At 43.7% G+C, this 13,003-nt stretch overlaps 1 protein-coding gene across 1 annotated transcript in view; it reads left to right on the forward strand.

The window, feature by feature from the left end:
* COL4A5 (collagen type IV alpha 5 chain) overlaps window positions 1-13,003 on the forward strand; it is a 159,964-nt gene that overhangs the window by 115,759 nt on the left and 31,202 nt on the right. Inside the window, exons 31-36 of the mRNA XM_065410920.1 lie at window positions 4,743-4,751; window positions 5,783-5,950; window positions 8,734-8,823; window positions 9,751-9,900; window positions 10,709-10,807; window positions 12,168-12,257. Coding sequence (XP_065266992.1) covers window positions 4,743-4,751; window positions 5,783-5,950; window positions 8,734-8,823; window positions 9,751-9,900; window positions 10,709-10,807; window positions 12,168-12,257 — 606 coding nt within the window. The remainder of the gene's footprint in view (window positions 1-4,742; window positions 4,752-5,782; window positions 5,951-8,733; window positions 8,824-9,750; window positions 9,901-10,708; window positions 10,808-12,167; window positions 12,258-13,003) is intronic.

The raw sequence follows: 13,003 nt of genomic DNA on the forward strand, positions 1-13,003 counted from the left end.
CCCATAATGTTAAAGGAAATAGTTCTCTCAGAGCCAACATAATATTGAAAATGTGGTACTTTTATGGACCTTAAGGTTACATTATTCTGCCAACCAAAATAATGTCTTTGTTACTCAAGTGTGCACAGACTATGTACTGGAAATTATTTCATGTCCCTTAAGTGAAATAAATTGACCTACATGATTAAGTATCAAGACAATCCTTAACTATTGAAGCAGTTTAACCAACTCAACACTTTATATTCAGTTGGCAAGACCCATTTTTAAATAACTTCAATTTTATTGTAATCCAACATGTATAAATTTGACATTTTGTGCCTTGATCAGAAGCAAACAAACAAACAAAAAAAAGACCCTATGTAACAATACTGTTCCTCACACTACTTTCATTAAAGTCCATAGGTAGACATTCAAAGCGTGATCCAGTGCCAACTGAAGTCAGTGGGAAGTCTTTCCATTCACTTCAATAGGCATTGAAGTATGGCCTAAATCAGCTGAAAAATGGCTTTGATCCTAGGTATTTCAGAGTGGTTGGTCCATTTCTTCATCAGGTAGAAAAAGAACACTGCAAGCACTAGTAGTCTATTGTATGAACAAGAAACTACCAGAAGAAAGGGCCATATACATTCACTTTATAAATGCACAACTGGAAAAAAACATTGTTAATTTTAATTCAGTTAATGATAGTTTGTGACTTCCAGGACAGCCATTTCCATCATGCTCTTCATTAAGCAAAGTTGGGAAGTTCTGGGACTCCTTGATGGGTCAAGGTTAAATTACCAAACTAGGAGTCTGCCCATAGTACTAATGGGGAGCATGTCTCTAGCAAAGGGCGTTTTGGTAATCTTGTATTTAAAATTACTTAATTTTTATAAAAGGATTTCCTAGTTCCAACGCTATATATGGGGTGGTGGGGGAGGGAGAAGTATTTTATTTTTGAGAGCGGTTTTTCTACATTACTTTCACTGAATGGGATTTCCACTTCCCTAGCCCTGTGACTGCAAATGCACAGCAATTACCATAGTGAGAATGTGCTGTATGAACTAGAGAACAACTTTATGTTAATGCTGAAATGTTTTAAAAATATACCTAGTCTTTGCTGTACACGTCTAGATACTGCTACTGCATGACCACTATCCTAAACTTCTGATTTGTTTTAGTGATAGCCACCCTAAGTGAAGAGCCAAAATTTGGGCTGGCATTATAGATAGTGCATGGCAGAAAACCCATGGCCAGCAGAGGAGCAAGGGGCAGAGGTACCTGAGCATATACCTAGCTTTAAGTGTTTCAATAGTCCCACTGACTTCAAAGGGATTGCTCATATGCTTAAAGTCTGGCATATGCTTAAGCACCTTGCTCACGCAGGGAAGCTGATCTGCAGGTCCTCTGCCTGCAACCTGGTTTCAGTGCCCGGTGTTGGGGATGGAAGTGATCTGAATGACCTATGTATTGGCTCCCTGACCCATCAGTGACCTCTCTACATGCCCCCATGGCACAGACTTTGCCTGGCTGTAGTAGGGGGGTTGTTAGACACACAGAGCAACACTGCTTTTTAAGTGTGTGAAAGGCATGTCTTTGGGTGTCCATTATACCTGTTTCCAGGTGCTAGGCAGAGTTTGACTCCATGTGGTTGCTGATTAGCTCTTAGACCACAAAGCATTTCTTTTCCCAAGTAAAACACATATACCTGTCTCAATGGATCGGTATGGCTAATTTTTCATTGTAGATCTGTGTTAAAGATCACTGTGGCTACTAACAGCATGACAACATTGAAATGTAGTGCATGAAACGTAGTGCATGACTGAGGCTTTAAGTAAACCACCTACTTTAATCCTATAGGTTAGGGGTCAGCAACCTGCGGCACGCAAGCCAATTTTTACTGGCATGCTGCTGCCAGCCGGGGTCCCGTCCGCCGGCCCCGCTCAGCCCCCTGCCTGCCTGGGTGAACGGAATCCTAGGCCGGCAGCGGGCTGAGCGGGGCCGACGGCCAGGACCCCGGCTGGCAGGAGCCGGCGGCCGGGACTCCAGACCGGTAGCTGGCTGAGCCGCTCAGCCCGCCACCGCTCTGAGGGTTCGGTCCGCCTGCTCCGCTCAGCCAGCTGCCGGTGTAGGGTTCTGTTGGGGGGCCCCTGTAAATGTAAAATTTATTTTGGCACGCGAAACCTTAAATTACTGAAGACTTGGCACGCCACTTCTCAAAGGTTGCCGACCCCTGCTATAGGTGCTGCTACTTGTCTGGTGCAGTGTGCATGTTGCCTCCCCCATCACTCATTCCTGTTTCCCACTGAGTCAGAATAGACTCTACTCCTTTTCATTATATAGATTAACTTTCTTGGGATTCTGTTTTTCAGGGCAATTGGAACAATCTTAAGTATTTCTTTGTTCAGATTTTCTTTTCTATGCACCACCATTTATTCAAACAGTTTGCAGTGTCTGTATATTTTGTTTTTACAAAACGAGCTACTCCAGTGTTTATTCCGTAGCATATTTTACTACAATTCTGATCCAGTCAAACACATTTGAGAAGCAGAAGAGATAACAAAATGGGAATGTTATCACAGATTCAAAGACATGTTGATTTTACTCCATGTTCACCTGTCAAGAAATATTGAAAGTATTTGTCCTTTTACCAGGTTCTATACTACCTTCATAGTTTATTTTGTTTGCTGATGGAGTCCCCATAGACATTGGAGCATGAGCCATACCTTCTGGGGCTTTGTTTTTCCCCTACCAGGGGAACAATTCCACTCACAACACTCTAATTTATTATATATATTTATATAATTTATTATGTTTGTTATGGTAGGAACCAAAGAGTAATTGAGCAGTGCAAGCAGATAGGCAAATTTTTCTTTGTGAGTTGAAGATACCTGATTTACCTCTAGTCTGTAGAGCAGGAGTCTCAAACTCAGTTTACCTTAAGGCCAGTGCCAGTCCTCAAATCCTCCCAGCGGGCCATTAATGTCACTCATGCCGCCCAGAACCTGCCCCTCCAAACTCCACCCCCCACTTGCCTATGGCTGTGGGAGGGAGTTTGGGTGCTGGGTGCAGGCTCTGGGCTGGGGCAAGGGGTGGGGTGCAGGAGGAGTGGGTGGGGTTGCAGGCTCTGGGACAGAGGAGGGGGGAAGGGTGCAGTCTCTGGGAGGGAGTTTGGGGGTGGGAGGGGGGGTGTGGGGAGGGATGCAGGAGGAGGGGGTGGGGTTGCAGGCTCTGGGAGGGAGTTTGTGGGCAGGAAGGATGTGTGGGAAGGGGGTGTAGGCTCTGGGAGGGAGTTTGGGGGCTGGGAGGGTGTGGGAAGGGGGAGGGGGAGGGGGTGCAGGCTCTGGGAGGGAGTTTGGGGACTGGGGGTTTGTGTGGAGGGGGTGCAGGCTCTGGGAGGGAGTTTGGGGGTGGGAGAGGGTATGTGGGGAGGGCGTGGGGGTACAGGCTCTGGGAGGGGGTCGGGGGGTGCGGCACTTACCTGGGGCTCCAAGGCGGGGTAGGCCAGGGAGCCTCCGTGCGCGGCTGCCCCCGCAGCTTCCCATTGGCTGCAGGGGCGCTCTGGGCCGGGGTAGTGTGCGGAGGCACAGCCCCGCCCCGGGGCCACAGGGAGGGGCCGGCAGACACATGGAGTGAGCGCGCAAGAAGCCGCTCAGCTACGCTGCATTGCCGGTGATGGGCGAGGTCCTGGGCCGTTTTAAATCGCCCGGGGGGCAGCGCCCGGGGCCGGCAGGCGGGGCCAAGGGAGAGACCCCCAAATTGCTGGAGCCCCGCGGGCTACACTGGGGAGGTTCTCGGGCCGCAGATGGCCTGCGGGCTGGGACTTTGAGACCCCTGCTGTAGAGTGAGAGTCTCTAAATCACTCTTGAATCTTTGTTCCTACAGTGGGCAGCGCAAAGCACTATCTACTGCAGCATTGGGCTGTCCTACACTACTTATTCTTTATTGTTCCTGACACTGAATGTGTCAAAATAATCTCCATAAGAGAGATTACAGAAGGGGCTCCTAATTAGTGCATTGTATTGACTTCAAACAAACTTGAGACAATGGGGAAAATATTATTTTATGTACTATAATACACAACAGAAAAATAATTCATGTAGCACCACATCTTACTAAGCTCTCCAGGAGCTTTATAAAGAGCCATCAATATAGTAACAGTCTGCAACAGCAATAGGCAGCTAAGCATTCCCAATAAGGGATTCAGTTTTTCTTTATAAAGTGGAAGCATCTTTGAAAAATCCCTTTTGGAGGGATCTCCAGACAGATGGTGCTGAACAGCAAAATATCAACCACCCAGTAGGACATGCACAGGTGTCAGTGAGATGAACAGGCCAGCATCAAATGGCTGTGTTGGTGCAGGCAGTGTGAAAAGATGGCTTGAGAGGAGATCTTGGACCATTTCCAAAAGCTTGCTAGGTTAGGAGACAGGAACACAGTCCAACATTTTGTTTTGTTTTTTTGAAAGATTGCACTGTAGTATTTAAAAAACTTTCAGTCAGTTACTTCTCTCTGTGTAGAATGGTGGCTGCTGTTGAAAAATGCCTATAATGAAATTTACTTACAAACCAGTTTCTTGTAGCTGTAATACTGTTGTATCCTTTGTAGTTAGACCTATGCTCAGTAACTTTAGTATAGATTTTTGTTCTAATCTTTATGTGCTTAATTTTGTTTCCTAACCTAATGACTCTCTTGCAACTCACTACTTTTCCCTGTGCCTCAACTTCCTGATGAATGCTAACTCGCTGGGTTTTGAACCTCAGGTCCACCAGGTACTGTGATTTCTTCACCAAAGCCTTCTTCTTTTTGTCTTAAATTAAGATTATTAGTTTATTTAAACTACATTTCAAGAGTGAAAGTCACCACTTAACTCAATAGGTGCAATCCCATTGAAGGGAGTGGAGCTGTGCCTCCCTACTATGACTATATCAGTCTCACTAATATTAAGCAATGTTGTTTTTGGTTTTTAAACAGTTCTCATTGAGGCACATTTTTAATTTAGACAAACCTAATGAAACACAGAACTTGGCTGTCCTTTGAAAATAAATGCCCATTTGAGGTTATCTTGTAACCTAATAGTGTGGGCCTCCCCGATGCAATTCAACTGGGATTTCATTTAACCTGAAGCCAGGATTTCGCATTTGTGCTGTATATAGGAATTATTAGGCTGAACCATGAAATACAAACAAGACTTTGTTAAAATAAGTAGTCATCCTGATATTAAAAAGAGCATGTAATTTTTTTTTTTCTGTAGCATTTGCCCATTTTATTGATCAAGTTGTGGGAAATTTAATCTTCTGCACAATTAATCTGTGAGAAGAATATAGTCTTTAACTCCTACTTTAGTCACGCAATTGAATAAACACCATAAACAAAATACGGGGTCACCAAGGGTTATATGTACTGGGCTGCTGACAAACTTTTAGCATCGCCTTCTGAAAAATGTAGTCTTTAATACACTAGTTTTGCAGCAGAGCAATTGGACCCCAATCCTGCAAGCTCATATGTATGTGACCCCTGAGCCTGCACAGAGCCCCACTGAAATGAATTAAGTCTGCCTGCTTGGATCCCATTGCAGGATCAGGGCTTTGGAAGTCAAAACATTGTGGGGGTTCGTTCAAGGTATTATGGCAATGTGCTGCCAGTAAAGAGCAGCTATTCCACCATTACTCACACACACACACACACACACACACACACACACACACACACACACACACACACACACACACACACACACACACACACACCCCTCAACCATGCCCGATTTCTTGCTAAAGGATGGTGTTTTAATAATGTCTAGGATTACAAGGAGTTCCAGGTGAGAAAGGAGATCCTGGCCCTCCTGGATTCGACATCCCTGGTCCACCTGGTGACAGAGGCAGTCCAGGATTTCCAGGAACACCAGGTCTCACTGGGCCTCCAGGTTCACCAGGACCACCAGGACGAGATGGAATATCAGGATTTCCAGGTAAGTTCAAACATGCCAGAAGAGCATTGTTACCTGTAGGCATATACAGAGGGCTGTATGTGCCTACAGGTGTGTGTTCCCCACTGTTTGGGCATGCTATCACCCTTAGTGAGAAATGTCATTGAACTTGGGCTTGCTTACTGTACCTTGCTGACGACTGAAAAGCAGTTTATTCATGGGCACCCATGAGATCGTTCATTGCAATAAATCTGAATTAGGGACAAATCCGTGTCTCTAATATTGGATGCACATTTCCGAGTCCCCTCGGAATTTTGGAGGGAGATTGGATCCGTGGCTATTTTGGTGAGGGAGCCTCTCTCTAATTGTAATATCCATTGTCTATCCATCCCTTCCCAGTGCAGGGCTTTGCAGCAGTCACGGTGTATTACAGTCTAAGCATTATAGGTGGGAATTAGCACTAATAGCACTCAGGCCTAACTCTACTACTATTAAAGTCAGTGCTAAAACTCCCGTTCACTTCAGTGTCAGCAGGTAAGCAAATGCTGAGCACTTTTGCAAATCCCACCCTAAAACCATGTGTATCACCTTTCTTTACATTGTAATGTTATAGAGATGTTTAAATCTGCTTTGAGGTCATATTTTGAGTGTGAAGTTTGGTAGGTACGTAGGTATGCATCATTATTAAAGGGATTAAAGATTATTTAGGTAAATTAGGTATACTCACGTTGACAGGGCCTGATGAAATTCACCCTAGAATACTTAAGTAACTAGCTGAAACAATCTCGGAACCATGAACTTGTGAAGGATGGGTGAGGCCCTAGAGGACTGGAGAAGAGCAAACATAGTACCTGCAGCTGGCCAACATGATCACAGCACCACTCAGGTTTGGCACGTCTGCCCCTCCATCTCGGTCTATGGAGGGGCAGACTCGCCAAACCTGAGAGGCGCTGTGACCATGTGGGCCAGGTCTCCATGCTGAAGCTGGGAGCCAGGCCCAGCCCGTCCAGCCAGGAGCTGCTGTGCAGTGAGTGTAATATGTGTTCGTTCTCCAACCCTCGCTTCACCCACGCACTCACATGGCCCTATTCTCCCCTTTTTCCATCCCATATGGTGGTTTTCCTGTACCTCTGCTGTGAAATTAATTAAAAATTACTGCGATAAAATCATAGCCCTAGTAGTAATAGCTTACATGGATTTGTCAAGAACAAATCATGCCAAACCAACTTAATTTCCTCCTTTGACAGGGTTACTTGCCTGGTGGATATGGGGGAAGCAGTAGATATGATATCTTTATTTTAGTAAGGCATTTGACATAGTCTATAAGCAAACTGGCAAAATGTGGTCTAAATGAAATTACTATAAGGAGGGTGCATAACTGGTTGAAAGATCGTAGTGAGGGTAATTATCAATGATTTGCTATCGAACTGGGAAAGCATAGCTAGTGGAGTCCCACAGGGGCCTGTCTTATGTCTGGTACTATTCAACATTTTCATTAATGACTTGGATAATGGAGTGGAGGACATGCTTATAAAATTTGCAGATGACTCCAAGCTGGATGGGGTTGCAAGCACATTGGAGAACAGGATTAGAATTCAAAATGACCTTGACAAATTGGAGAAATGGTCTGAATTCAACAAGATGGAATTCAGTAAAGATAAGTGCAAAGTACTATACTTAGGAAGGAAAAATCAAAAGCACAAATACAAAATATGCAATAACTGACTAGGCAATAGTACTGCTAAAAAGGATCTGGTGGTTATAGTGGGTCACAAATTGAATATAAGTCAACAATGTGATGCAGTTGCAAAAAAGGCTAAAAGCATGTTGGGCTGTATTAATAGAAGTGTAATAGGTAAGATATGGGCAGGGCCGTCCTTATCCATACTCAAAGTACGCAGCTGTGTAGGGCACCCGGAAATTTGGGGCAAATTTCCGGGTGCCCTGCGCAGCTGCATGCTGCTCCAGCCCCTGCTCCGGCTCTTCCCCAGGGCCCCCGCTCTTCAAATATGGTAAGGGCTGTTATAAAGAGGACAGTGATCAATTGTTCTCCATGTCCACTAGGACAAGAAGTAGTGGGCTTTAATCTGCAGATTTGGGTTAGATATGAGGGGAAATGGCCTAACTATATAAGCGTAGCTAAATTCTGGAACAGGCTTCCAAGGGAGATTGTAGAATCCCTGTCCCTGGAGGTTTTTAAGAACAGTTTGGACAAGCACCTGGTAGGCATGGTCTCTAAGTGTGCTTGGTCCTGCCTCAACCTAGGAGGCTGAACTTGATGACTTGTCTATGATTTTTCAGTATTTCTGTTTTACTGCAAAAGGATCTGACTCCACACAATGAAAGCCATTATATTCCAAGAAATAGACTGTTTCATTCTCCCCAGTTGTGCCTGCGTATTTATAATTACCTCTATGACTTTCAGTAAATAACAGTTTAAATTTAAAATAAATAACTCTCCTTCGTGAAATATTTTATACAGGAAGCGCATTTATATGGCTTATAAGAAACAAACACCCACCACTCTCTGCAAGAATTAATAATGGAAAAGCCCACACCACATTCAAGTATAATTATTTTTCTATATGAGCCTGATCCTCAGAAGGGCTAAGCACTGTAACACCCATTGAAAGCACTGGGATTTACATGGACTCAGCCTCTCACTGGATCTGGCCCTTTATGTTTTAGGTATAAAATGAGAATTACTCAAGTTAGCTGACTTTGATGTACAGGTTAATACCATAGGAATGAAGATAGGTGAAAGTTAAGTACTGATTGCTTTGGGGTTTTTGTTCAGAATGACACTGGTGGTTCAATGCATCTAGGTGCCAAAGGTGAGATGGGTGTGATGGGAGCTCCAGGTCCACAAGGCCCTCCTGGAACTCCTGGCAGAGATGGCTTTCCTGGTCCTAAAGGTAACATTTGTCTGATTATTTTCAGTGCAGAGAATTTAACACTGCTTATCCTTCAAAGATGTTGGGAGCAGCGTCTGATGTATTCTTGGCTTTGGTGGGGAGTTACATAGCATAAATCAGTTCAGAATTTCATCGCTTGGGTTGGGTTATCTTTCTGACTTTGGTGTTCACAGGTACTTTGTTTAAAGCAGTAGTAAGCTATCCATGTGACATGTTGGAAGGGGCATTCTGAGGCTATAGCTGTTTCATCTTTGAGATCCTTGGATTGAAGACGTTAAAGAAATGCAAACAATGATAAAGATAATACTTGGTAAAGTCTGCTTCAGACAATGTAAAAGATGGACTGATGGCTTTGCGTCGTCAAGCCTTCCAGAATTGGCTTTATGCAACATGGATGAAATTCACTCCTCCACATAAAGCCCACATAATCTGGCTGTATGCAGGTGAATTTTGTGAGTTTGGTAGGTAAAATCCACCAATCTTCCTCTGCACCAGGCGGCCAGCAGACTCTCAAACACTGTTCCTGCTTTGAGATCTATTCATTGAAAGTGCTATTTAACAGCTGGATAGAGGTGGTATTATTACTTTTATTTATTAATGTCGGGTGTGCAATGTGTTGGGGCTTCTGGATCTTTGCTTTGTTATACAGCTATCTGTTCCCTCTGTGCTGGCCTATTCAAGGCATACAGTCCTTTCCCACATGTAGGCACCCTTACGCAACTATTCCATGTGTGGCCCCTCGCTCAGCCCCCTGCGTGGCTTAAGGTGGTGTGGACAGCCTTGCAGGAGCTCACCGCCCATTGAGTGAATTTCACTACTTGTGAATAGATCCTGGAGGCCAACCGTAGCAGAGTGTGATAGAAACATAATTGATGTTAGCCCACCCTATGGATTACACTTTCCTTTTGCTGTCTGTACATGCTGTAGGCAGTGATGGTTTACCAGGTCAACCAGGACCTTCTGGACTGACAGGGCAGAAAGGCACGAAAGGTGAAACAGGCCTGCCAGGTCCCCCTGGACAAGTTGATCCAAGCAAGCTGGGATCAAAAGGAGAGAAAGGCGAGCCAGGCATTGCAGGTGAGGAATTCCATACATGGGCTTGTTTCCTACAGGTGACGATGAACCAAGATGGATTCTGAAACCTGTCAGTTATAATCAGTTAGTCCTTCACTGCAAGGAAAACTTAAACTGGATGGGGTCAGGGATCTCTCTTCTTTTTCTTCTCTTGAAGAGAAGGTTTAAAGTGACTATTTGAGTGTGACTGAGTTGCTCCATATAGTCGGTTGCAGTGTCCTTACTCGTGAACTCTTATTATTGTGTAACATTTGTATCAGAGAAGCATCCTAATGCCCTGGTCAGGATTTGGGGCCCCATTGTGTTAGGTGCTGTGCATCCCTGCCTTGAAGTGCTTGCAGTCCAAGAGTAAAGTCAAAACCACTTGTAAAAGTAGCCCAAATGCAGATACACATGTTAGAATAAATATGTAGGCTGAGCCTATCCCATACTATTCATATGAGTAACCAGAGCATCAAAATGATCTATTATTGCATCCTATTAACAAACCTAATCTACTATTCTAGGCCCCAAGGCAGACGTAGGGCTTCCTGTCAGTATGGCTGTGAAGCATATTGTCAATGGCTGATGTCAGGAAGCTTGTATTGCCTCTGTCTACACTGTGTTGTTTCTGTTCTGTAGATATTCATCCAGGGTCTTCCATGAACACTGACTTGTGTTTTATGGTACTGCCTCTCGGGTTAGCTTATATGGAGATTTCCACCTGATGAGAGAGAATCCTTACTTGGCATTTTATTCATATATGAGAAAATTTGCTCCTTTGATACAAAAATAAAAAAATCAGTAATTAAGTTTGTCTTTTTCCTTAAAGGTATTCCTGGAGTATCAGGCCAGAAAGGTTATCAAGGTCTCCAAGGCGACCCAGGGCCACCTGGATTCAATGGGCAACCAGGTGCACCAGGATTTCCAGGTAAGGTAGAAAACCCTGCCCATGTACAGCCTTTGTAATGAATGACTTGGATTGTAAAAATGCACATGCAGTTGGTTTTGTGGCAGCAAAATATGGTTTAAACCATATTTAGGGAACCTTCAATCCACTGCATCATGGTGTATGCATAAGAGGTCTAGTCAGGCGTCTAGTGAGCCTGCTTATCACTGACCAGCCCAATTCAAGGGCGACACAGCTTGTTATAAATTTCACAGATCCATGTATTGTCTCTGTGGGAGTCCAAGATTACAGCACGCTGCTTTCTTCTTGCTCACTTTGCTTCCATCCTCTGAATCAAAGCCACTTCGTGCTGAGCTGCACCCAGTGCCAGGTATTCCCTCCAGATTCAACTGGATTCTGCACTCTCCTCCCAGCTTTCTTCATTGATGTTGAATGACTTCATGTCATTTTTACTCACATCGTAGTACCACCATAAAGGGCAACCTCACTTTCTGGATCTAAATATCTGCAGACTTTGAGGAACTTGGGATCCCTATCCAAATTGTGGATTTATTACTCCTAGTAAAATACTAGACGTACCTGAATGCAATTTTTGATCTGTTGATCTGGTTGAAGTTTGGGATTGCCATTGGGGTAGCTGGAAACGAGCTTGCTGCTAAGAGCAACCTGATTGGAGGAGTTGTAAGTAGCCTTGACTGACCTACTTAGTCAACATATCCCTACATCATTAGTCCTTACCTCTACAGTTAGCAACAGACCAAACAGAAGTATTGGGAAGGCTAGCTGGAAATCATATCTATGCTTTTAGCTACTGCATGGATCAAAAATCTTACTTCACGGTATTTATTCTGCTGCATCTGAAGCCTCTACATTTTTTGTTCAGTATTTCTCTACCAGCATTGCCTGGTTGCAAGTCTTGCTCTAGGTGTCATATTGGAATTTATGCAATCTTTCAGACAGCCAGGACCCACACCAGTTCAGGCTTTATCGGTCGAATCCATGGGCTTAAACTCCACCTGGAAACTAAAGAACAACCATTGCAGATTAAGGAGCCACCAGGAGAATGTGCTCTTTGTGTGAAGTACTGCTTAAGAAACTGGCAGCCACGTTCTGTGCTAGTTGGTTTCAGATGGTTCCCAAGTTGTAGTTGTATGTGCAGTCCATTTTTACTCACGGAGGAAAGGCATACCTAACTGCATCAAGGTCTGCTGCTGAAAGAAAAGTTTTAAATCTTCAGTGCAGATTGGGAAAAAAGGTATCTCAAGGCAGCTGGGCACCCAAAGAAACCCCAAATTAGAAGATGGCCATATTCATGTGAGTAATCACTGTATCAAAATGATTTGTCATTGCCATCTATTAACTAAAGTAACCTACTTTCTAGGCCCCAAGGGAGAGCCAGGGCTTCCTGGGCAGTCAGGACCAGCAGGACCTCCAGGACAAAAAGGTGCCATCGGAGAGACGGGGCTTCCAGGTTAGTTACTAAAAGGCATTGATCCGGTCAGTATGTTTCATCTCTGCAAAGCAGAGGCAGATTTGCATGTGTAATGTGTATATGAATGTAAATATATGTAAAGTAGTATGCATATACTTATGTGAAGAGTACAGAAAGAATATATGGTATACGGCTTGGCATAGAAAATTCAGACTTGTATAATAAAATATTTAACAAAGTACATTCATTTTAAAGTACTACAGATACAAAGCTGGAAGGGCGTATTTCTATTGTAGCTTTCATGTGTAGTTCATCTGAGACCACAAATCTGTCTAAGAATCTTATTACAATTTTTATTGGGCCTGGTCTCTCATTTTTCAGATTCCACCCAACAAAACAGTTTAGAAATGAAAAGGGCTCTGTGGACTAGCCCATCAGAGGGAAAATAAGATGGGTTATTTGTTCAAAAGAAAATAGATACAGTAATTCAGTTACTTTGGAAGAAGTGTTGGGACAACACCACCAATATTTTGGGGGTTATAGTAGTAATTGGTTGCTATTTACTATCAAGGGCCTCTTGGTTTTGTCAGTTTAAAATATACACACACAGGCAATATTTATATCCTTGTGCATTCTGTAAAATTCCTCCCCCTTGTATGAGAAGTATGCTGAAGCCCTGAGAGATTTTAGCTGTTTGTTTGTTTGTTTTGTTTGTTTTTGATTAAAAAAATAAGTCTCATCAGTCATTCAACTCTTCATTAGTCCTTCCTGGTCAGTTTACAGTT

Source organism: Emys orbicularis, chromosome 9 (genome assembly GCF_028017835.1).
Source record: "Emys orbicularis isolate rEmyOrb1 chromosome 9, rEmyOrb1.hap1, whole genome shotgun sequence".
NCBI classification, from domain to species: domain Eukaryota; kingdom Metazoa; phylum Chordata; order Testudines; family Emydidae; genus Emys; species Emys orbicularis.